The sequence below is a fragment of the Hylaeus anthracinus genome, unplaced genomic scaffold, assembly GCF_026225885.1.
Source record: "Hylaeus anthracinus isolate JK02 unplaced genomic scaffold, UHH_iyHylAnth1.0_haploid 11982, whole genome shotgun sequence".
NCBI lineage: Eukaryota > Metazoa > Arthropoda > Insecta > Hymenoptera > Colletidae > Hylaeus > Hylaeus anthracinus.
Genome location: NW_026534330.1, coordinates 5075767 through 5101056, shown reverse-complemented (window position 1 = coordinate 5101056; position 25290 = coordinate 5075767). Strand labels below are relative to the sequence as shown.

Sequence of the window (25290 nt, the reverse complement as noted above, 5' to 3'; positions counted from 1 at the left end):
ATTTATACTCACTGTTTACACAACATATAAGAGTATAGTTTGTTCACATGCAACAAGTACAACGTACATTAACGTGGCGATAAGTTTCGCAGAATAAATGAAATACCTGATTTTACCGAGTTCGATCGCTGTATTCATAATTGATTTCACAATAACAATACATGGACAATGCAGTGTACAACGTCACAGACCAGCTGGCACGATTGTTACAGATGAAAATTTAATCTAAATCTCACAGATACGAAAATGAACTAACATACAAGGATGGCTGTATTCGAATAACGTTGCAGTTGAAATACTTCTGAAGTACTAAATATGTGTTTAGTGCTTAGAACAAACGACGAGCAACCTGACATATTGTATTCTGTAGTGACCATTAATAAATAAATAGTAATATTTTTCATAAATAATTATATGTATAAATCGTTTCTAAATAATGACATTTAAAATTGTTTTGAAAACTGTTTTGTATACTCTTTGCTTACACACAATATGTAGCAAATACATCATGCAAATTCTTTTAAACTTTTAACAACAAACGAATACAAAAGTAGTAATTCGAATACTTTCTGAAATAAATTTCACCCATCCCTATTTGCAAACAAATGCTTTAAGGAATAATGTAACGAATACGGTCACTCGCTAAAAATTTAAATGCACGTAGATTAACGTTACAGCAATTTAACTGTAATTTTCATTTGACAGAGACAAACATATTTATTTCGCGAATCACAATATTCTGTCGACTGGTCAAAATGTATTGTGCCTTCAATTTTTGTTTATGGTGGCGCCGAATTAGGTCTAAATTAAATACCGGACATCTCAGTTCGAATTCCCAACGAACAAACTTCAAGTTTCGATTCTTTTAACAAGAATGGGCAGAGGAGTCCTGTCTTCCACGACGTTCCGTCTTTTTGTGAGTTGCAGAAGGTAATGTGATACGTTTTCGTATACCAAAAACGTGATCACAGTTGCCGGAGTCACCCTGGTCAGGTTCGCGCTCAAACCCTTGTAATAGCCACGCCACCCTTCATATCTGCAATTAGCCACCAGTAATACGCTTTCGTTATTTGCTTTCACTTTCTGACGTTCAAATTGTATAGAATCTACAATATATTTCCTCATTCGCACCGGCGTACGATTCTTGTCGTATTTTTCAAAGATTACTCTCCACTGAACAAGAGCAATCATAAGTAACAAAGATATAACTGACACAAAATCAGTTTTGATTGATGATATTCGTTAATGAATTCTACTACGGTTCAACTATATTGTATATTCCAAATACTTCATTATTTTTGTCGACCAGCAAATGGAAGCGTAAATGATTCGTAAAACTAAAGAAATGGATAAAGGAGTCTCTAAAAACTCGTACATTTCCAATTCTGTATAATTTATTTCTCATTCATATGGTTTTGTATTTCTGGTGAAATGCAGGTACAAATACAACGTATAATCGTACGTACTGCGTCCAAAAATCGTACTGCTGGTGGTTTCGCAATTGAAACGTCTGATCGCAATTACGTCCACGTCACACACGCCCATAAATTCACGGCATAGAGACAAAGATATTCCCATCTTACATATTTTGTCGCGTAAACATCCGTGGTCCCGGCACTGCGATTAATGTATTTGTAAAAATATTCAAGTAAGAACGCGTGGGTAACGCGAAACTGTGTCGAAAGCACCTACTTGTCACCGAAAAAAGATATCTGAACAAGTAATGAGAATACTCAGTGGTGCGAGTTCAGAATCCGTGTCTTATACAAATATATTTCGTCGATTGATTTTTACAGTTCCCGCAGACTATTGTGAAACGCAAATTCCAGGGATCGATTCGTTCAAACCAGAAGAGAGAGCGTCTAAATAAATCAACAGCCAATCGAACGTGAAATAATCAACAATCAGTTGCTGTGCTTATTATTAAATCGTTCATAGTCGTATTTTCAAAAGGCCCGTATAAATAAATTCGACCTACTTATTAAACGTTACAGTGACATTGAATTTTATTGCTACACTTCGGTTGCTCTGAGTACCAGACTCTACAACATTCATCTAACGTAGGTGACTCGAAATAAGGTGCTTATTCATTGCATACAAGAAACATGAGAGCACGAATAACAATGAGATTGTAGATAATAATTACATTCCTACGCATACACTTGTCTTAATATCCTTTATCAATGAGACTTTCGATAGACCCCATGACTTTGCAGATCACGCAAAGATGTCGGAAATTCTCGTCTACATTCATGTTCACACAGTCGCATTAGAGAGACGATATACAAACCCTATAAGCATACGCATAGTCTGTTGCTTATGCAATTATGTGATCAATTGAAATGTAAATTTAACTATTATACGCTTTACCTTCCATCTTTTACTAGTTAAATTTTTACAATAAAATAGGAATTCCAAAATAAATATTGCTCTTAATTATTAGACGAAGAATATTAATTTATGTTAATCGGAACTATTAGATGTAATTTAATAATTTGAGTACATGACACATATATTTTACGAGTGCCAACTCGCGTAAGAGTCACTATAATATGAGAGATAATTAAGTTAGTTTTCGTTACAATACATAAGTATCCCCTTCTACGCTTTACAAGTGCAAATAAAATTATTTTGTACACATAAGATGTCGAATAAATTAAAACGTAACCTCAAATAACCTGTGCATATTACTATCACTTCAAAAACTACATCGTACAATGCGAGAAGATTTGAAATAGTATTTGCTCAGTGCACATGTGTATTTTTTATTCATTACAAAATAAAATATTTAATCGTTAATATGAAAGAATCGTCTATAATCAAATGACCATAAAATAATACATATTAAAGACTGCCTTCAATTATTCCTAATAAAAAAAAAAAAACTAATGCTGTGTTTATATCTTTCGAAAATAAACTTGAATTAAAATATTATATTACGTATCTGTCTCTATAATCTCGAAACACTTGCAGTTTAATAACTTCACTGAAATACTATTATTAAGAACAATAATGCTATTCCTATAGCATTCGTTCACATATTTCATAAGTTACTTCTGCAAACGAATCCCCCAAAATATTCTCTAAATCATTTGAATAGTTACCTTTTATAACCATGAAATATCACAATATATGTATTTTGTGAGAGAAATATTCAACGATATGTAACAATCTAAGTTTTGCAATTAATTTATACCAATGTAAAGCAAGGAACGGCATCATAGAAATACATATTTCAACACTGCAGAGACTTCGCCGCTTACATGAAAGTATATGTACGGTAGAGTAGCAGCTTTTTCTAATAATACTGTTTCAAGCGTACTCTCGACCAACCAAAAAATTTCGAAATTTCGGAATAAAAGTTACACTTAAGCGAATCTATTCTATCAAATTTGTAAAACTGTAAAGCTGGGCAAATCCAATATCAAAGCATAACTCGATCTCCATAAATTACAGAATATTCAACTGAGACTAATGTTTTCTTTTTCTTCTATAGTTAAAAAATTAGATTAATATAATCTAAACAGTCAATGAGAGTCTTTAAGCACATTAGAAAATGTTTCGTAAATTACGGTAATTAGACAAATATTTGGTGTAACATGTACTAAGTATGGTGTTAAGCCTTTATAAAAACCCCTCATGCCTTCTGACCTCCATATCGATCGTATGCATCCTATGCTGCCAGAGTAGTTGTGATGATGATCTTGAAGTCGCGCTCTTACAACTTGGTAAGGATAAGTAGAAGCAGCGGCAATTAATTTGGAGATTGCCGCGAAGACGATGTATCTCATTGTGCACTGTAAATAAAGAATATTGTTTGTAGGTCGATCTGTTTTTTAATAATAAACTTATATACTAGATATCGAACTTACCAATTTAGTGTCTATTGGCAAATTTAGGCGACTGTTGTATTGATTTTTCAGCTCTTCATAGACCATAAACTGAATGGCACCGTGTGAAACACCAACCATTCCAGGAACGAAACCCTACAATTAATAATATATTAGTAATGAATAATTCATTAATATTCTCTTGTATAAATAGTGAGTTTACTAACCCGATACAAGCCTTGGATTCCTTCTGTTCTATAAATTTTTTGAATCGCATCTATCGTGCCCTTGTATCGGTACTTTTCTGGAAGATTTGCATCATCCTTATACTGTAAACACAAACGTGTCTTCACTACCCAAAGTGGATTGGTAATAAGTAAAGTAAGAATCCCAGCATCTGCTGCAGCAAACATATGCCAGGAGGGTCCCAATGGTATTCGACTATTTCCTCCTTGAATCCAGCCTTTAAAGGTATTGTAGCTAAATAATAAGAATTCTAACATTATTATACAAACTCTAATAGGTTTATTTCAAAATTGATCCTTTGTAATAATTAAGATCAATAGAGGTTCTTACAAAAAGAAGTAGCAACCCCACGCACCGCCAGATCCTAATACATTTGGTGTTACACCTTTGTAAAGTCCTCGCACACCTTCAGTCTTGATAATCTGTTGTATTGCACCTCTAAGACTTTTATATTGTGGACCAGACTTCGGACTGCCATCATTAACTGTAAGAAAGAAAACAAACGAACATCGTTTATTTTATTAAAACCGAATCTGCGTTTCGATTAATTTTTTGAGTGGTACTATGGTCAGCTATCGTTTATTCTGGTTCAACGCGATGATATTGAAGAGAAATCACGCGATAAACGAAATCTAAATATTTTTTCACTCCGATGGCGTATCATGGTTTATCGGTTGCGCTTATTAGAACATCAGTCACGTGACTCTGTATTGTGTGGAAAGCGCATTTTATTTTTAATTAGTGATTCATTAATCGTTTAATTAATTACTAAGGACAACAAAGAAATGATTACATAAATATTTACGAACAGTGCTGGTAAATAGGTTGCAAAATGCGAAGAACCTTTTAACGCGATAACGAGTGTACTGATAAACATCAAATTATACAAAAATAGTATACACATTTTCCTATATAGTACCAAGTATTCATTGTTTTATAATAGCGAGTAAAATTTTATACGAATAAATGACGAATAAAATCAAACGTATAGCAACGTTTTATTTGCGAAATTTATTCGATAAATAATTACTCAGATAAGTTTTTCTCCATTCAATATGAGATACAAAATCATTCTGTAATTCAAATTCCAATATTTATTTAATAATTAAAGAATAATAAGTCGCTTATTTATTATTCATTATTCGAGATTTTGTTCACTTAAATAACCTTAAATGTTTTAGTGCCAAGCAATGCAATCACGCTTCTTCAGACGATTCGTGACGTAACAAGACAGACAGTTTTGTTCTCCATTCTTTTTAATCATAGCGAGACAATCGTACAAGTTTAATTTATTCAATACTAAAACCAGCGAAACTCGGAGCATAATTTTGATTCATAGAATCAAACATTTGATCATGCATTCTTCCTGTTAAGAGTAATTTTAATGTCGGAAGAACGCGTTAAAATTTCATCGTTGAATCTCACGTGCTTCTGACGTAATCCACTAAATTTCTTGCTGTTTGGTGTGCGGCCAACGAATTTTATGACGAAAATACGTCGGCGACGAGCCTTTTCCATTATACAGTAGTCATCGGCCTTTCGAATGATAACAGAAGATTAAAGCTATGATAGATAAGCTCGTTAAAGCCTATAGTGTTTGTTCACAGCCTTATTATGTATCCAAATCTTCAAACGTTATAATTAAAGTATGATGTGCTTTAAAGTAAATAAAACTCCTAGCTACCATTCGAGTAATACCGTTTACTATTAATTTCAAATAATTTATTTTAATTAAGCAATGAAACTAAATAAATAATCTACAAAAATTGTTATTCACGAAATTAATTTCGTCAACGTTGATACTGCAAATGTTATACATAAACCATTCACCATAACTTATTTAGACAACTGACGTCGGTGAGTGGGAATATACTCCTTCAAGTCAAATAAAATGCGATAAATATTCAAAGATGGTTGTGCAATCAAGTTATCTATCATTCGCTACATTTAAGCAGCAAATGTAAGGAACAATAGAAAGCCGCAGACATCGCTGTATCGTTAATATCGAAAGACTAATTATTGATAATCCACGATATATGCAATAAAAATTTCGATTTCGAATTATTTTCGTTTCGTTTGATAGACATTTCTACTTTCCATTCGTTGGTGTAAACGAAAGTCCACTTTCCACCTCGCTCGAAAATATGGCGGACTATCTCAGGATCTAGTTTTGTTTTTGCACTCGCCGAACCGAAAAATAATGAAGGTAAAATACAAACATCTGTTACTCAACAATTTCTCACGAGGAAAAAAAAAGGAATAAATTACAATCATGCCTCGAAGATATTTAGCAATTACTAATAATTTCAAGAACGTATCGAAGTAAAATTTTTCCATTTCGATGCCGAGTGGGATACTATTGATGTATATTTTTATGACATTTCATTGGACAAAAACAGCTAGATAAGATTAGTTTTTCATCGTCTGCAACAAAGTAATTATCCCGTCGATACGGTACATACATCGAGCTCTAATTACAAGCGTAATTGCGCGAAGTAACTGAAAGACAATCATTTCTGACTCGAGGACAATTATTATCATTCGACAAATTAAATTTCGATCGTGTTAATCATTATATTTTCGTGTAAAACGTATTACCGATCGATATGCTTGCAATCGTTTTCGCATGAGCAGATGGTGACTAGCGCACGCTACGCGACGGTCAAAAATACTTCTAGATCTTTCTCGACAACGCCACGTGCTTCTTCAAATTGACCTTGTCGTATAATCTCATACGATCGTCGACCCAAAACGTCATCGATTTCTACTCAATTACTGTACATAATAACCACGATTGCAAACGTTAACAAGCTCCCATTGTTCTAAAGTATGCATCTGTATTTCCTTGTCTCTCGTCGCGGTAACAATTAACAATGCACGAACACTTCTATTTCGTGCACATTCAAACAACGACTACTTAACTTCCCGATAAGCCTTGAAAATAATATCTCATAATACTGAGCGGAAAATTCGAATGGTCATAAAATCTGTTGCCAACAATTGTTATTTTCGAGACTGCAACAACTAAGAATACAATCTGTCGCAATATCTTTCTATTCTGTAGCGCGAGAAAATGTGAATTTAGACAATATCCGGGAAATTGTTCCGGATGTGAGATATTTGGCGATTGGAGGCACACATAACTGACCCACAAGTACGGTAAACGCGGTTTTTCGTGATCCACTCTGCTCGTAATTCGTAGACTGAACGCAGACGTAAATTTATTGATTTATTTTCTCGAGTACGTACAGTTGATCAAAAGTCGAATCATTTGCAGTCATGCAAAATGGAAAGGCGATAAGAGTTTTCCTACTTTTCTATTTTATATCTCAAAATTATTGGTACACAATAAATCAATGAGGAAAACTTGAAGTATATATTTAGAGCTACTTAGGTTTTTGTAATCTATTGCAAATGTTTGATAAAGTTTTTTAAAGTGCTTGGCAAACATCCAGTTTAGTAATTAAGATAGAAAAGGAGAAATTATTTCAATAACATGCTATCTTGATGACTCATTGAAAAAATGAAAATTGTAAGGAAAGTTATTAACAGATATGAAAATGAAGCAGAAATAGAAAATAAGACAGGGTGCTATATAAAGAAATTATTAATTTCTTCAAAATAATATTTTATTAATCAAGAATTTGAAGAAAACTCTGATATAAGTGGCCCTGAAAAAAATATTCTACAATGAACAGAATGTCAAATACTTGCATGACACAGTTTAACATTTGATGGTAATACTATGATGACAAAGGGATGGTAAGTTGTTATAATGTTGATAAACTACATTAAATATTTCCTTTCGTGTTCCATGCTTTGAAAAATAATGATCAAAACTACTAATTTTGTAATAATCTTTTGTTGTCTTCTTATTTAACATTCTACTGAATGTTAAACGCAGCTGTGCATGATCCTCTCTGTTGGTAACTCGCAAACTAAACGCACGCAAGTTTATCGATTGGTCTATTATTACCTCGTATGGGAATTCTTTGTAATAATACAAATTTCGATAAACCGTCCCATGTCTTTGTCAAAGGATCCTATCTGACGTCTATTTTCAACCCTTTCGAAATCCGAATCCGATATTACACTGTATTACACCCGGAAAAATAAAAGAATTATTATAGCTTCGTATCACAGAGGGTGAAGTTCATGGACGAAAAAAGACTTTCCCGACATAGGTACTAGTAATCGATTTCGTATACATATACCACTCAAAGGGAGGGAAGGAATACAGTTTCAGTTCCTATCACAGATGGCTGATAATCCAGATCAAAATTAGAACGGGAATCATAGAATGAAATGATCATCACCTCAATGATCAAATCAAAATTCAAGATCGAATGAACATTGTGAACGAATTACGGTTCTTTCATCATGTATTATTAAAATGAAAGTTAGCCAATCTCTGACCCATGAAATTCTGCACTTCGTATATTTATCCGTTCGCGTTAAATTTCGTCCGATTATTGATCAAATCCCAGGCAGAAAGTGTTAAAGTAATGAGTCACGCGGACAAGCAGACAAACAGACACAAAGAAATCTCCACGTTCTTATCGTGGCACGTGCACCACGTGTATTGTAAGTACAAACCCACCATTTGCATCAGACTGTTCTGTCGTCAGCGAGAAAGTACTATAGCTGAGGTGCTTACCCGCAAATCTGGTCTTGATCAGGTCCAGCGGATGCAGCAACAGCGTCGAAACCACGCCGCCGGATATACCGGCGAGAAAATGCTCATATTTCAATTGGCTCAGCATGGGAACGCTGGTGGTCCCCGGCGAGCCGGTGTTGGTCTTTATCAACGACATTTTCCCTGGGACGGGTTGCTGCTGTTGATCGTTCGTTACCGATTTGCCAGTGGGAAACCCAGTGGCATTCTCCGGGACGTTAACAACGCTCGACTCCACTCTTCTGCATATCTCTTGGTCCACGACAGGCAGTGTGGTCGCGTCGACGTAAACGTGAGACACGACCGAAATCGTTCGCGCCGCGATTTTGTTCCGTCTCGCTTACACTTTTAAATGATTACGCAACGCGTCAAAACGTTGCATATACCGGACACCATTGTACTGAGCCGCTGACTGTTCGACTGGCTGACTGCCCACGCCGAACGCTATGCGCGAGTTCACTATGCGCAGCCATCTTGCACAGCTGCTCCCTCTAGCGGAAGAAACCACCAGCGCGGCAAATTCAATTCAAATTACAATTTACTCGAAAAATATCAAGTCGAGTAACTCGAAAATTAGTAGAGACAGAGATAAATGTTATGCCAAGAAAATTGCTTGGTCTGGTGTGATGAATAACGTGACAATAGTTGAATCCTTGCGTAATTACAGGTAGCGCTATTATATTCAGAAAAATGACTTTCTTATTGAAGTCAGTTCCCCAAAACTGAATCAATCCATGTAATTTATTTTTCAGAATAATACTTAGTTCAAATTATGTTTAAAGTGATAATCATGTACAGCTGCGTATTAAGCAGCAAGAAAAATCATAAACCTGCAGAAACTTCTTATGCAGCTTGTTTGCGTAACAATACTAAGAATGCTTTTTGTCTAATGAAATATTAAAGTATTATCTGTAAATATTACTTAATAGATAAATCAGTACTGATTTTTCTATTTTTCTTAATAGATAAATCAATACTGATTTTTCTATTATCAATGAATGTCGCAAAAAGGTGTACTAGAGAACCGCAAACCCTGTCCGATAAGTCAGAAAAGTGCTTATCTCTTCAATTTCTGATAGGTCGCGGCATGTGTTAGTGTTCGACGATGAACGGATAACGAAATTTTTATCCGATGTCATGATAGAATATCTTAGTGACCAGTCGTGTTCGCTGTTGTATTAACAGTCAGTGAATTGAACGGTTCACTTCGTTATATACTTGCCGCGGAAATGCATAAAGACAAGTAAATCCGGTTGAGGTGAAAGTAATTATCGTTAATTGTGTTATGCTAAATCCAATAATTGCAATGCTTGATATCAAATTTACCTAGTTATGCTTAATTTAGTGTAGATTACGCGTACAACTCAATTACAAATGTCTTCGAGTCTTTCGGAGTTTCGAGTATAAAATACCTCTATGGCATTGATTTGCATAACGATAGCGAAAAAATTAATTTTTTGTAATCTAAAATGACCTTTCTCCATTGGCTGTCGAAGGCTGTGTCCCAAATGGTAAGTACATTTCATTAAAATATTTAGTATTTTGTGTTAAATATTTGACTAAAATGAAGTAAATATCGAAAAGAATTAGATTCTGATAATTCGAGATTATTTATTTAACGAGAATAAAAGTGTCCCGTGCCAGATAGAGCAATGCTGAAGGTCACTTGTATTTAATGGATTCATGTTGAACGTTGCAAAATGCAAGATTGTATAAACTGATTGCAAGTCAGATTCCGTAATGCATTCAATACATCGAACAAACACAATACTACCTTCCAACGCAACGCAAACTGCTCTCATTCAACTGCACAGGAAATCGGGTCCAAAAGTATAGTCGCCATTCTTCGTTCATTTTCCGAATTCAACAAAATTCTTTGGCAGGTACATTTTTAAAGATCTACACTTTGAGAAAATGCAATAAAAAAAAAAATCTGGTATTTTGAAAGTTCTAGATTAGAATACCCCCTTAATATACTCATTCTATATAAACAGAAACGTCATTTAGAACAGTCCATAGGCATATATTTCATATACAATTTTTAAGCTATATACACGATACATTTTGATACAGTGGACGTTAATTTACACAATGTTGCATCGTAAACTCTCACGGACAACTTTAGGAAACATTGCGATCGTTTTTCACTGTAATAAATTTTGAACGACATTGACCTCGGAACGATAAATGTATTTCTATACATGGACGACCCGCATCACATCAGGAAGTCAGATATAGGTGCAATAGTCCCATCGAATCTATACATATACACGTGTAGGACATGCTGTCTATTAGCACCATCCATCTAAGCGTAGAGAAATCTCAAGTTCAGTTTTACTTATCGCAGCGTGTAGTTGCCCGTTGTATTTGCGATTGCTCAACAATTTTGCGAACCAAACGACAACACGGTGAAAAGAAAATGCAATGTGGAATCGTTACAATGGAAGGTGTTGCCCGTACCTCAGAAAAACACACAAAAAATACTTATGTCTATTGGTGAGTGAGTTTTCGACCGATTAAAAAAGTAACTTTTACGAGAAAGTGACAGGAGGTTCAACCGGTTTGATCAAGAACGTCGATTACGATTTTTTGATTATATTATTTACCTATTGATTCGAGGTGTTATCTCTATACGTCACGCACTTCCGCTGAATTTATACGAATCAAAATAGTACGTCCTTCTATGAACTTGAAATATCCGCGAATTAATTAAGATTCATAGCAACCGACATCAAATCTTTGTACTCGTTTGTGTGAATGATCTTGCTGCCAGTCGATGGAGCAGCTGCTGGCAGTCGACCGCCGTAAACGACGTCTTCCAAACGGAGTCCCAAGGCTAGCGCTATCCTGTCCCTCACGTAACCATAAGGACCCTGGTTTTTGTGTTCTTCTTGCAACCACATGATCTAAACACGCGATACACGTACATTACAAACTGCTCCATTAGTTGGTACAAATCCTTTAACGAGATTACCAGTCGAATGTACGAACTGTATAATATTTCGACCCGACTTTTTTACCATATTTGCTATTGCTAAAGCATATTTCGTCATACGCGATTCAGAAAGCCTGTCAAGTTTTATCTTTATGCGTTATCTTCCTTTACCTTGGCGTTAGGGTATTTCGCCACTTCCTGAGCGAGGAGGTGATACGGAAAGGGGCAAAGTTGCTCGATTCGTATGATTGCTATTTTATCTTCCAATTTCTTCGTTTGACGTTCCGCGGCCAGGTCGTAGTACACCTTTCCACTGCAGATTAATACCTTTTGTATGTTTCCCGATTTGACGAGGGGATCTGGGAGAATTGGCAGAAACGAAGTGCCGGGTTCCATTTCTTTGAAAGACGACAGGGCCATTGGATGACGGAGCAGGGATTTAGGTGACATGACGATCTGAGCGAACGAACGATTACAATGTTTACAGCTTGAACAGGAACTGCGATGTAAAATATTTTTAGTTGTGTTTGGTCGCGATGAACTCGAATTTTCATGGTTTTAAGAGTAAGGGAGCTCTAAATGCTACAACTCTGACGCATTGGGGATTCTAATTCCAAGATACACACAATGAAAGGTATCCGTCACTTTCAAGGAAATAAAAAAAGGAAGCAATAATTAGAAGGACTCCTCAAACTACAGGCAAATTGAACCGTATCTAACCAGTGGTTTTCGGAATGGCATGAGAATTTGTCGCCTTAAAGCGTGGAACATGTTCGCTGGTGTGGTAAAGTTGCAAACGATCCAGTTAATTTCGAACAGCTGTCGTGTCATGATCTGTTCCGGAGTTTCTCCTTGAGGAGCTCCTGGCTCCGTACCCGGGATATAGGTGTAATCATCGTCGCACAATTGAAGAAGTCGTTCAGGCCTCGCGGACGAGTGCTCGGGTCCTTGACCATCCATTCCGTGAGGTAGCAAAAGGACCAATCCCACTTGCCTGCCCCATTTTGATTGTCCAGAGCAGAGGAGAGTATCTAAGGTGACCTAAGGATTATTTTATTCAAGGATTCCTCTTTTAATACCATTCTACGCTCTGCATACTTGTGTAACATGTTGTTCCCATCCTGTAAGACTACGATTAATCACTAACTTATACGATAATATGAAGATTTTCTAGAAAAGACTTATCAGTTTCATCTAAAGATAAGCCACGCCGATACAAATCTATTTTACTCGTGAACTATATATAAAAGATGATTACCTGACAAGTGTTTGCGAAATCACCGAACTGGCCTTCCCAAAGCGTCAATGTATTGTGATTGTAGGCCGAGTATCCTAATTCGAATCCTGTATGCACGATCAACAGCTGTTCATCCGAGTCTCTTACCGTGTTTTTGTTACCTCTCTTTTCCAACAAACTCACCGCAGACACCGTACTCCGACAACGAGGAGTTGGACACGGTGTACAGGGCTTGTCCAGGGAACACGTCGTTGAGAATATTTTTGTAGACTTTGTCCCTGCTCTGGTCGTGAATGATGTGGACGCGGTGCGAGAAAGTGCCTCGCTCGACATCCTCGCCGGATAGTCTCACGTGATGACCTTCTTTCAGCAGACTGAGAAACGCTAGACATTCGCCCATCGCCCAGTCCACCTTGCGAGCTTCCGTCAAATGCGATCGTTTGTCCATCATTCTCAGCACCTGGAGTTTATCGAAGAAATTTTACAGGATCGATGCTTTTCTGTACGTCTGCATTTTAACGATCGACATTGAAATACTTCTCGTCGATTTAATAATCTCGTACTTGATTATGCGACTCGATATCTTTGGGAGGCGTAGATATAGCCTTGCAAATCGCCAAAATCGTTTCCACATCGATGCCAGTCGGCGGTATGCTGGCTTGTGGACTCTGATTAGCAAAGAAATCGGTCCACGGTATATCGTGCCAATCGCTCAAGTTTACCGAGTCTATTGTCTGCGCTTTTTCGTACTCCTGTTCGCAGTGTTCCAAATATTTTTGTACTTCCTAGAACGACCATGAATGCACAATATGTTCGATAATGACTGTGTGGAATCTCTACTTCTTTGGCGAACGCCTCAGTAATCACTCCCTCCTTGATCAGCTTGTCAGTGTAAATAGCGAGCACGTTAGGGTGTTCCTTTATACGCTTGTACATCAAGGGCTGAGTGAGCATCGGCTCGTCTAGCTCGTTGTGACCGAATCGTCGATACCCTACGATATCCAAGACGACGTCGTTGTGGAACTCTGCTCTGTTTGATCGATTTCATAGAAAACAATTGGATCAATTTTCTATTTCACGTCGAGAAATGTTTATCTCGAGGACTTGTACTCCTCGATATTACGAAAAAGTCTCGTAATACACAAATGAAATTATCAATGAATAAAGACGAAAAACAATCCAGTAATACATCACGAAATGTGTAATAGAAAGTCATCGAGGACTTTCCGAAAGGAACCGGCAACGAACTTGTCGGCGGTGACTTAGCAGATGTCTGTTCGCATCGTGAAATGTAAAGAACCGCATAATGTACCTATATTCGCTGGCAACTTTGCTGCAGTAGGCCACCAAGTCGGGGTTATCGCCATGTATGTGGAATATAGGAGCATTCACGACACGTGCTACATCGGTGCAATGGGCGCTAGACCGTGAATACCTCGGATCGGTAGTGAAACCTATCTGCAGTTCGTGGGAAATGAAATTGTTTATGCGATGGTCCAACTATTCGTTATGATAAAATTGCAGAATCCCGAGTTAAGTCACCTGATTATTAATAACGACGTGTATGACACCGCCGGTTGTGTACTCTGGTAGGTCAGTCAGATGCATGGTTTCGTAAACGATGCCTTGGCCAGAGAAAGCAGCATCGCCGTGAACCAAAATAGCCACAGACTTCTTACCCACTGAAAAGGATGAATTCTTTATCATTCCAGATTCCAGATAAACCTCATCTGCACGAATGCAATGCGATTTTAATTGCAAAGCTGTCTGCATACGATATTCTTTTCTCAACGACCCTGTCATGTAACATGTATAAAGTTTCAGTGATTTTGATCTCGAGTTGACGTCAGGCTACCAAAACTGTGCAAGAGTAATAGTAATTGCATTGAGAAGCGAATTCGAGAAAGAATAGTGGCTTACTTTATTCGTACCACGATATGAACATGTTACACTGACAAAGTCCTCGTGCACTAACGATATGATATTGTATAATTACTTTTAGCGTCGTTTTTCTCCACTTGCTCAGCTCGAATGCGACCAACCACCACGGGATCGATCGCTTCCAAGTGGGAAGGATTGGCCATTACAGAGATTACAATCTTTTTGTTGCTCCTGTAGATCCAGACAATAATAAATAAATATCTTTCTCAAGGGACAGTGTTCGGATTGAACGTTGTTTCACCTCTCTAGCATTTTATCCGCGTGCATTCCTAAGTGATACTTCACGTCCCCAGAACCGAAACCCTCCAGAGGAATCGGGTTGAACTGAGTGAGTAGTTGATGCAGCGGCTTCGAGCAGACGTTGATCAAGGTATTCAGGCGACCACGATGAGCCATACCAATCACAACAGTCTCTACCCCTACAAAAACATTTTATTAAATTTGTTGAGAGAGAACGAGTAGTCAAATTACGTTGGAAAGTTCTAAGGCTTACCCTTTTCAGCGGACACTTCGCAGCATTCCACCATCGATGGAATAAAAGATTCACAGCCTTCAAGGCCGAACCTCTTTTCAGTAGGATACTTCTTGGCCAGAAAACCCTCGAACGTTACTGCTCTCATGATGTCCTTCCAAACGAACCTTCTGTGCTCCACCGGTAGGGTCCAAGCGCCTGGGACCTCGAACTTATCCCTCAGCCAGTCTATCTGAAAAGTACTCTTTATAATGTTTGGGTGTAGAGTTTCCTCTAGTTAATTAATATAATTCCTTTAACCAGTTGGCTGTGGCGCCCTTATATGTATCTTATATTCATGCACCCTGACGAAAACCAATGTTACCCTCGTTACATCTGCTTGGAATCTTTTAAACGAGACACAGTGCTTACCATCGTGAGGTCGTGAATGTAAGTGTACTCGAGGCCTAAATGTCCACAGTAAACGTCGTTCAACCTGATCAGTATGTCGCGCAAAGGGAGACTTCGTTTTGGTCCTCCAATCACGGTGAACGATGCAAGGGGAAACTCTCTGTTCATGTCAGCTTCGGTCACCCCCTTCAAGTGCTCTCTAACCACGATAAATGGCGGTAAATTCGGAGTACCTTGAAGCTTGTGAGACTCAGGATTCTGAATGCGCAGGGGATCGATGTCGGCTATCAGATGAGCGCGTGCCTTGAACAAACACAAATGAAGGTTAATCCACGAGAATTTAATCGGGAATATCACGAGGAAAAAGATTGTCTTAGGCAGTGATACACGACAGACACCTGATAAGCCCTAATCAAAGCGTTGATGTCCAGTGCACCGTTTATAAATCTTTCACCTTGTAGTTCGCTGTCCGATTTTGCTCTCACGCTCTGCTGGGGGAATCCTGGCGACGCTGCGAAGCGAAAAGCAAACACTTGGAGTCACATCTTTATGTACCAATTTTAGATAAGCTTGTGTAACAGTTAAAATCCTACTGTCAATACGATGGCGTTCAAGAGTACCAGGCACTTCTACGACCTCGAAGTAATATAAAGCACATTAGGTGAACGGTAGCATTTTCCAAACTGGACAACGAGAATGACTATAGCGAGCTCTGAGATAAGGTTCTGGGGCCGGCTCTGCCGAAGAACCCTTTCATCACCTTTGCAGGATTATTTGAAAGTTACATCGTCCCAGTAGGAAAGCGACCCACTTAGCCGTTTCGCTGGGAATCCGAGGAGAGACCTCGGATTTTCTCCGGAACGTTGATTCCCAAGTGGACAGTAATCTTGTAATATGTTCCAAGGGCCATCGACAACATCAGGGGACGGACCCCTATACCCAAATGACAGTGCGACGACACGATTATCATTTTTAATTTTTATACGTGCCCAGTAATATTGAATGCGCCTGTATCTCAAAGGGAAAGGCACCTGTCGCTAACTTTGCGGTCAGGTTCGACGGCAGAATCGAAGGTGTTGATTCGACGCGTGCAACCGGAGCTTTCGCAACCATCGGCAAGCCCTCGCCGTAGATGAAATGAAAAAACTCGCTCCACGATGAGCTCACGGACTCTGGGTTCTTTAGCCACAGCTGGTAAATGTAGTCCAAGTACTGGCTGTTGCTCATGTTGAGCAGATACTTGTACCTGTCGTTGTCGTCGTGATTGAGACGCGCGGGGCACCTTCGTGGCACGAATGTTGCGAGGAGAGATCGTTCGGAAGCTGGTGCTCCTGCATCACGATACGTGTATCGATGACAAAGATGCCGGACGAGACAACGCGCACGACGAGATGATCGCAAGCTCGTGTACATGTCTCCATTAGTTTCTACGCGCCAACGAAGTTGGAGCTCTGGGTCCACTTGAGTAATTTCAAAATTTCAGACCGAATACGTTGAACTTTCTTCGTAACAGGCGTCATGTTAATCGTGACACTTGACTGCTCAGATGATAGCGCTCGCGACGAGCTTCTGACGGTTTCCAACAGCGGGTGGGGCATCAAAATTTCGATTAAACAACTGAATCGACGCTTTCAGGCGCAACTTTCCACGTCTTCCGCGGTGAAATAGCGTTCGTTGGATTTAATGATATCATTGCACAGTAATGCTCGAGACGGGCGTCGATAGATGGACGTTGGAAGACGAGGTTCCTTAAACGGTCCTCTTCGAAGCAAAGAAAGCATCGCGTGATAATGAATCGCGTTACGCAACCCTTTGAAGATTTTATTAACCTCCCTTACATAGAAGTGAAAAAGAATATACGATCGCTCGGAGCTAGGCTGCTGCACTTCATTCGCAGAACGTTCCTGAAGTCGAAACAGCTAATTCGCGTGCCGATCCTACTGCGAACCGAGTACCTCTACACCCTTGCTGTGCTCTTTTGGGAAGCAAGTTGACAAAGCTTATTACAACTCGATAGATATTCTTTGAAACTTTTGAATGCCGTGCTGCGACCGATAAACAGTTCGTAGACATAAAATATTAATGTCCATTTGCATAACACAAGTAATACGTAGATAAAGTCACGTGGGTTAGAAAGAATCGATCAATCTTAGCACTTCAATTACCCGTCTAATTAAAAACAGATTACAACTTAAAAGAGGATTTTCTGCATATAGTTTAAAATCTCTATATATCAGTGTTTCCCAACGTGGGGTAATTTAAAAGTGGACTCGTCCAAAGTTTAAATTAACACTTTACCGACCGGTAGCCTATTAATCGTCTCTTTTCTATGGCAAACTAGGTAGGTAGATATTGGAATTAAATAGCCTATTAATAGACTGCTGGTAAATAAAGTGTATTCTAACTTCAATTGGTCCATGTATCTGCAGGGTAGCGCCGCTTCCGCCTACACAGACCATAGGACTATAAACATCAGTCCTAACAATGATCCATTGGACACGATTTTCCCGAGCAATCGTATCGTTTCGAAGAAAGTAAGTATTAAGGATATCAAGTTTATTCTGTCGACAGAAACGTTCGAATTATTTAAACGAAAACTGTTTCCGTTACAGTACACGATCTGGAACTTTGTGCCAAAGAATCTCTTCGAGCAGTTCAGGCGAATCGCGAACATGTACTTTCTCATATCGGCGATGATAGCTGCTGTGATAGTGTCCCCGATTTCACCTTGGACCAGCGCTTTACCCTTGTGCTTTGTCATATTTGTGACCGCTGTTAAACAAGGCTACGAGGACTATCTTCGACACGTGGTTGACAAACGATTGAATCGGGCGACCGTCACCGTAATTCGCAATCGATGCGTGCAGGTTCGTGCTCGTGCTTACAATTATTCGAATCGATAACGCGCGCAAGAGATATATTTTCTTATCTGAACCGAAACTGTAAATCACGACGTTAATTCCCCTTGCTATACTCTTTAGCCACAACTGGTAAATGTAGTCCAAGTACTAGCTGTTGCTCATGTTGAACAGATACTTGTACCTGTCGTTGTCGTCGTGATTGAGACGCGCGGGGCACCTTCGTGGCACGAATTGCCACGATCTGGAACTGATCCAGATCGTGTCATTCGTGCCATCGTAAGCCATCGGTAGCATTGATACTTCTGTCAAATGTTGTATTTATTTTCTACAAATTTTAGAGAAATCTTCTTTTCCCATGTCCAGAGCATCCAGCGTCAGCATATAGTAGTCGGCGACCTGGTGAAGGTGTCTCGAGAGAAGGACATACCTTGCGACCTCCTGTTGCTCTTCACTTCGGAGGACACTGGTCGCTGTTACGTCACCACGTCCAACCTTGATGGCGAAACTAATCTAAAGGTAATGTAAATAATAAGAAGAGTGCAAATTCTGTTGCGGATCGAGGATCATGGTTGAATCGTTGCTTGTTCAGACGTTGATGGTCCCGAAAGTGGTCTCCAACATGTCAGCATCGGAAGTAGTGTCCATGGAGGCCACTGTCACCTGTCAACATCCCTCGTCCGACCTCTACAGCTTTCATGGCAAGCTGGAAGTTAATAATACTAACGGCGAGCCAACCAGCGGACATCTGACGATCGAGAACTTGTTACTGCGTGGATCCAGATTGAAGGACACCGACCATGTCATCGGATGCGCTGTTTACACAGGCCTGGACACGAAATTGTCCCTCAACTCGAAGATTAGAAGCAACAAATTCGCCACTGCCGAGAAGTAAGCGTCGTTTAAGAGTGTGTAACAATCGGGAACTTGTTAGAATTAGATAGAATATGATAATTAATTACAGGACCATTAACAAATACATCGTCGTGTACATGATACTGCTGCTAATCGAAGTGATGGAGTCTTGCGCATTGAAAGTCATAATGAGCTCAACGGCGAAGTGGAACTCGTACATCGGTACCGATGACACTGTTACCATTTCCACGCTGGTCAACGATTTTTTCGGCTTCACGGTCCTGTACAATTATATCGTCCCCATATCGTTGTACGTTACCATAGGTAAGAGATATTTCTTCGCACATTAATTTCACGCATCATGCTCTCTTCGCTGTTTCCTCTGCCGTACCTATTCGAAATCTATTGCATGATATCGAAATGATCAAAGTTTCAACGAAATTCTTTGAGGCGGTGTTCTGTAGTTTGCCGAGCGATAAAACAATTTTCAAGAACATGTGATGAAACTGTAAGCGTTTACCTGCAAAACAAAGATAACTGTCGATGTTGGTGAAAACAATGTCGAGATTGCTCGTAACAGATAACATAAACATTCTTAATTTAAAACAAAATCTCAAGGTTTCGGCGAAGGCAATTAATAATGACGATTCTTCGCCCAAGGCAAACCAGAATCATGCTTTGTTGCAAATCCTTCATTAAATCGGTCCCCGTGACCGCGAATCGATCCCAAAGAATTCGACCGGGAAAGAAAGACACCTGTCAAGCTGCGATCAATTGTTCTCGTTGCAGAATTACAAAAATTCGTCAGTTCGTTTTTCTTCAGCTGGGACATCGACATGTACGACGAAAGCACCGATCAGCCGGCGTTGGCCAACACGTCGGACTTGAACGAAGAGCTTGGCCAGGTCGAGTACCTGTTCGCAGACAAGACTGGCACGCTCACCGAGAACATGATGGTGTTCAAACGTTGCTCGATCGATGGGAAAACGTACATGGAGAAGGACTGCGACGGAACTCTGTACCAGTTGCCTTCTAGCGGGAACGAGGACGAAGCAAAGAAGCTGACGACGTGGGAGGTGAGCTAAGTTCGGATCTAACCGAAATCTTAATTGGTCGATGTAAGGATCCGCACAAATAAGTGTAATAATCATAATTACAGCCAAACGTATGGCACTTCATGATAAGCATCTCTCTGTGTCACACGGTTCAAATCACACCTCCGAGTCAGAAGCCGGCAGTGGTCGCTAGGCGCACAGAGTTCCGCGAGAGCTTCAGGCAAAAAAAAAACCTGCACGTGAACAGTTCCCTGTTGATGGATCCGGATCTACCGGAGTACCAGGTGAAAATCTTGCGTGAACAGCGTCACGCGGATTCTGCTACTTACTTTTACCTCTGTTGAACAAACAACAGCTGACGATAGATTCTAAGTAGGAATATCAATATTTTGCTCGTGGCGAGTCTAATTCGAGCAACACTCGCGGAACTTTGTTAACAAATCTTTAAAAAAGATATGTTTGGTATTTACGTAGGCGACATCGGCAGATGAAAAGGCTTTGGTCGAAGCCAGCGCCAGGTGCGGGGTGATTTTCCAGAACGTCACCAGCGACACGATAGAGCTCAAAGTCAACGGCGCCCCGATGACCTTCGAGAAGCTTGAGATCTTGGAATTCACTTCCGGTTCGTATTTAAACGTACATAATCTCTTCGGATAAGAGATAATACTGTATCGGAACGATAAATCTCGCGGATATCTAAGAATCATTTCGACGATTAATTATTCGAGCAAAATAACGTAATATCAGAGACCATTGATCTTTGAAGGAATTCGTATTTCCCTCCGACAGAACGTAAGAGGATGTCGATAATAGTGAAGGACACCGCTGGCGATTACTGGTTGTACTGCAAAGGGGCGGATTCAGCTATGTTTCCGCTGATAGTATCAGGGATGATCAATGAAACCATCGGTCACGTAGCAGATTTCTCGAGAGTTCGTATGCCGACCTGTCATCCGTAACTTTCGCTAATTCAAGCTTGAATAAAAAGAACTCATCTTGCAGAGAGGCTTCCGAACTCTGGTCGTCGCGTACAAGAAGATGAATCAGTCGCAGTTCGATCAGCTGAGACAAAAAGTCGAAGACGCCAGACAGATAATCGGTATAGAGCGAGCAGCGTACATGAAGAAAGCTTACAGTCAAATGGAAAGCGGTCTGACTTTGCTAGGCGTGACGGCGGTCGAGGATCGCCTTCAGGAAGGCGTGCAAGAGACGCTCGAATGTTTGAGAGTTGCTGGTATCAAGGTTAGCGATTGTATTGGTTTCTGTTGGCAATCTCTTCTTTAATCCTTTGCGACAATTCCATTGATTTGGTGTGTTCAGATATGGGTACTAACAGGAGACAAGGCGGAAACCGCGGAGAACATAGCTTTCCACTGTGGACAATTCAAGGAGGGTACGGAGATCCTGAGGATGTTAGAAGTAAACGCGTCCGAATTTTGTCTCCAACGTCTTACGGAGTACGAGTAGGTACCATTCACTGCCCTTCTGTTCTAGATAGTTATTTTCCCCTGTGTACATTAATTAGTTTCTATATGATTCTAGACGAAGAATAAGGCTCGAGCCTTACAAACACTACGGTTTGCTGGTCGACGGTAGCAGCATATCTGTCGCCATGAAGACGTGTCCTGAAGATTTTGGAACAGTAGCACTCGCTTGTGAGGCGGTTGTTTGTTGCAGGCTGACGCCTCTGCAAAAAAGCGAGGTAGATTCTCCGTGTGCTCGCAGATGGTCTCCACGTGAGGTCCTTTTTGTTCATAACATTCTTCATCCGTTACTGTCCAGATTGTGAGTTTGGTGAAAAGGGCATCAACTCGACCACTGACTGCTGCCATCGGCGACGGTGGCAACGACGTCGCGATGATACAGGAAGCGCACGTTGGAATTGGTATAATGGGCAAGGAAGGCCGCCAGGCGACCATGAGCTCCGATTTCGCCATAGCGAAATTTAAATTTTTAAAGAAAGCGTTGCTGGTTCACGGGCATTGGTTCTACGTGCGAATCAGCACTTTGACGCTGTATTTCTTTTACAAGAACATTCTGTTTATAACGCCACAATTACTGTTTGGCTTGCACAACGGTTTCTCTGGACAAGTAAACACTCGATTCTTATACCATTACTTAACAATCGTCTTTTAGCGTTTCAGTAACGATTTAATCATTTCTAAACATTCATTCGACTGTGTATTTGCAGGCATTTTACGACGGTATGTTTCTAATGTTTTACAATGTATTATTTACGTCTCTACCGATACTGGCGTTCGGATTGCTGGAGCAGGATTACACCGCCGATAAGTTGCTGCGTTATCCTTATTTTTATAAAATGTACAAAAGGAATTATTTATTATCGGAAATGCAGTTCTTCATGTGGACAGTTCTGGGTAAACTACATAATTGATGTAAATTGAATCGATTCGATACGAACTCGTTACTGAATCCTATTTCGATTTCTCTTCAGGTTTCTGGCACACCTTTGTCATATATTTTATGACGTATTATTTTATACAGATCAATCCCGTTACTTTGTACAATAACACACCGATAGACCAGTGGACGTTCAGTACATCTGTTGTTCATTCAGTTACGTTAGTAGCCAATGTACAAGTAAGCGATTAATTAACAGTACAAATTATACAAGTACAGTACAATATAACGCAGATGCAACTCCGAGAAAATTCATCACAATCTATTATTATTTCCAGATCTTACTTTGCAGTTCCTATTGGACGTTACCGTTTGTGTTAGCAGTAGTATTATCAGAATTAGGGTTCATGCTATTCGCTATTGGATATTCATTCGTGCCCAAGTAAGCAACAACGATACTCTCAACTACAAAACTGTAGGATTTAGAACTATTGAAATGAGATTCTTGAGACTTCCAGGACCGAAGACCTAAGACTGTCGAATTCTATTGAAACTCCTCGGCTATTGTGATTCTCCTGAGGTTTCTCAATCCCTCTGTGTTCCTTTATTACTGAAAATCTTCTCAGACGAAGCTACTTATAACGATAACAAAATACCAAAAAGAACACTACTCTCGAGACCATCCCTCGTAATATTTTCTTTTAAATTTCAGAAAGTACGATGGAGACATGCTGGGTGTCTACCCGATGCTCTTATCGTCGATAACGTTCTGGTTGTTGAACGTAGTCATTATTATTCTTTGTCTGATTCCGGACTGCTTAATTCACACGTACAACAGTTATAGGCCTGCTCGTATAGTAAGGCGAAACGAGGAACAGCCGCAGTATACAAACGGCAATGTTAACAACACCAGAGCGAGCCTGTCATTGGAAACCACGGTAGATACTGCAATACAGACACGGTATAAACCAACCCATCGAAGATAACGATCCAGTGTATTGTTGGTTCACAGAGTCCGCAGACGTTTCGTACAGTGCCAGGTTCGATCAGCTTCAACCTGGAGAAGGCTATATAAAGTAGATAGAACGACGTTGGATCGACTTCGTTTCATCGTTATCAAATTAGTAAATTATACATCACCGCGGTTGGAACCGTAAGTCACCCGATTCATGCGCCGACTAGCCCTTGTAGATATTATTATTTTGACGCAACGCGTGAATTAAAATGAAATATTTTAAACACGACTTTATTGACCCAGATGAGGCTGAATCTGTTTCTAGTATTTCTTTCTAAACGTTTTACCATAAATAGTTCAGCCACGTGACGCCAATAGAATACTTAGAATGCCACTTCCTTCTAGAAGGTCGTCTGCTTGATGTATCTAATATAAAAATAAAAGAAAACTATATTTAACAATTATACTCGGGACAAATTCTAAAATTTTTAGTCCTTCTGGAAGGACGTCTCGATTTTTTTTTCTTATGTTTAATACTGTTCAAAACAAGTAGTGAACTGCGCAGCATAGTGAAAAGAAGTACAGTGCATTTAACGCAAGGAATATTTTCACATAGCGCGATCCTTTAGATGTTTAGAACATCACGATCATCTAGAATCTAGATCAGGGAATCTAGATCGTAGGGGTTGGCGAACTTTTTCGGGGAAAGTCTAAATAATAACAAGTTTTTTAGTCTACCACGACGTGGAATTCTCTTAACAGCAACTGAAACGAAAAAGAACAGACTCTGCTTTCCAGAGAACTTGTTTTTTTTCCTCTAAGATAACGCGCAACCAATTTGCCATGCGTGACAAATCAAACGCTGGGAAAAATTGATTGACGTACGCAAAAGGAATAGTTAAATAGTTAATCACTTTCCATACGATTGACTATTAATGATTGTAAATGAAATATTTCGTTTCACCTTTTTCAAAATTATTCTTACCATTGTTCGCCGATCCCTGCTCTAGATAATCAGTTCTACTTCGTTCTAAAGAAGAACCGATGTATTTTAATATTCTTTTAAGTGACGAAATCATCAACCCATCATAAGTTAACATAGAACGTAGTTGTAGAATAATTAAGAAACAATGTAAGAGTACGTATGTGTCTTCGTACTTTGCGACTGAATTATATGCATTTCGTACTATTTAAATTTAAAGAATAGAATTTTATAATACAAATTTGACCAAACGCAAACAGAATATATACGTATATATGCTAACAAGAAGCGATTTCATTACTAGACAAGTCGTCCTTTGGCTGTGTAACATGCATGAATTGAATGAAACTATTAGCTTCGGCAAATAAAAGATGTTTGTGAACTTTTAAAACAATTTCCTTCCTGGTTTAAATTCAGCTTTAACGATTATTTATTTTATTCGATTAAAAAATGTTGTGAAGGAACGTAAATGTTTAACAGGAATTAAAATGTAAAATA

At 39.2% G+C, this 25290-nt stretch overlaps 3 protein-coding genes across 3 annotated transcripts; 1 reads left to right on the top strand and 2 right to left on the bottom strand.

Annotated features, from left to right (window-relative positions):
- Nucleotides 1–374: 374 nt before the first annotated feature.
- On the bottom strand, nt 375–9161 carry LOC128886168 (mitochondrial folate transporter/carrier). The gene is made up of 6 exons (XM_054140812.1): nt 8734–9161; nt 4407–4560; nt 4058–4310; nt 3873–3986; nt 3652–3797; nt 375–1036 (listed from the first exon to the last, which is right to left on the bottom strand). Exons 1-6 carry the CDS (start codon nt 8888–8890, stop codon nt 850–852), a joined length of 1011 nt encoding a protein of 336 aa, XP_053996787.1. The 5' UTR covers nt 8891–9161; the 3' UTR covers nt 375–849.
- Nucleotides 9162–9946: 785 nt separating this feature from the next.
- LOC128886361 (phospholipid-transporting ATPase IF) lies at nt 9947–24324 on the top strand. Its single transcript, XM_054141169.1, has 19 exons — nt 9947–10262; nt 18156–18260; nt 18339–18593; nt 18951–19103; nt 19177–19475; nt 19549–19763; nt 20229–20515; nt 20599–20778; nt 20969–21116; nt 21284–21426; nt 21497–21736; nt 21815–21957; nt 22037–22196; nt 22277–22585; nt 22686–22872; nt 22950–23095; nt 23194–23297; nt 23568–23793; nt 23868–24324. Exons 1-19 carry the CDS (start codon nt 10221–10223, stop codon nt 23928–23930), a joined length of 3405 nt encoding a protein of 1134 aa, XP_053997144.1. The 5' UTR covers nt 9947–10220; the 3' UTR covers nt 23931–24324.
- Nucleotides 10760–17103, bottom strand: LOC128886362 (2-oxoglutarate dehydrogenase complex component E1-like). Its single transcript, XM_054141170.1, has 14 exons — nt 16181–17103; nt 15748–16029; nt 15358–15568; nt 15106–15283; nt 14920–15035; nt 14466–14605; nt 14236–14381; nt 13764–13953; nt 13487–13708; nt 13107–13383; nt 12945–13030; nt 12407–12727; nt 11858–12142; nt 10760–11657 (listed from the first exon to the last, which is right to left on the bottom strand). The coding sequence occupies exons 2-14, from the start codon at nt 15892–15894 to the stop codon at nt 11457–11459; spliced, it is 2520 nt and encodes an 839-aa protein (XP_053997145.1). The 5' UTR covers nt 15895–16029; nt 16181–17103; the 3' UTR covers nt 10760–11456.
- Nucleotides 24325–25290: the final 966 nt, after the last annotated feature.

What these genes read in the sequence shown, in the direction of transcription:
- LOC128886362 (XM_054141170.1), bottom strand. Translation starts at nt 15,894, where the DNA reads ATGAACAGAGAGTTTCCCCTTGCATCGTTCACCGTGATTGGAGGACCA. An exon ending in AAAGTTGCCAGCGAATATAG is followed by an intron (nt 13,954 to 14,235) that starts GTACATTATGCG and finishes TCGATCAAACAG; the next exon opens with AGCAGAGTTCCACAACGACG. An exon ending in ATTTCGCAAACACTTGTCAG is followed by an intron (nt 12,728 to 12,944) that starts GTAATCATCTTT and finishes AATAATCCTTAG; the next exon opens with GTCACCTTAGATACTCTCCT.
- LOC128886361 (XM_054141169.1), top strand. Translation starts at nt 10,221, where the DNA reads ATGACCTTTCTCCATTGGCTGTCGAAGGCTGTGTCCCAAATG. An exon ending in ATCGTATCGTTTCGAAGAAA is followed by an intron (nt 18,261 to 18,338) that starts GTAAGTATTAAG and finishes TTTCCGTTACAG; the next exon opens with TACACGATCTGGAACTTTGT. An exon ending in AGAAGCTGACGACGTGGGAG is followed by an intron (nt 20,516 to 20,598) that starts GTGAGCTAAGTT and finishes TCATAATTACAG; the next exon opens with CCAAACGTATGGCACTTCAT.
- LOC128886168 (XM_054140812.1), bottom strand. Translation starts at nt 8,890, where the DNA reads ATGTCGTTGATAAAGACCAACACCGGCTCGCCGGGGACCACCAGCGTT. An exon ending in GAATCCAAGGCTTGTATCGG is followed by an intron (nt 3,987 to 4,057) that starts GTTAGTAAACTC and finishes TATTAATTGTAG; the next exon opens with GGTTTCGTTCCTGGAATGGT. An exon ending in TGCCAATAGACACTAAATTG is followed by an intron (nt 3,798 to 3,872) that starts GTAAGTTCGATA and finishes CTTTATTTACAG; the next exon opens with TGCACAATGAGATACATCGT.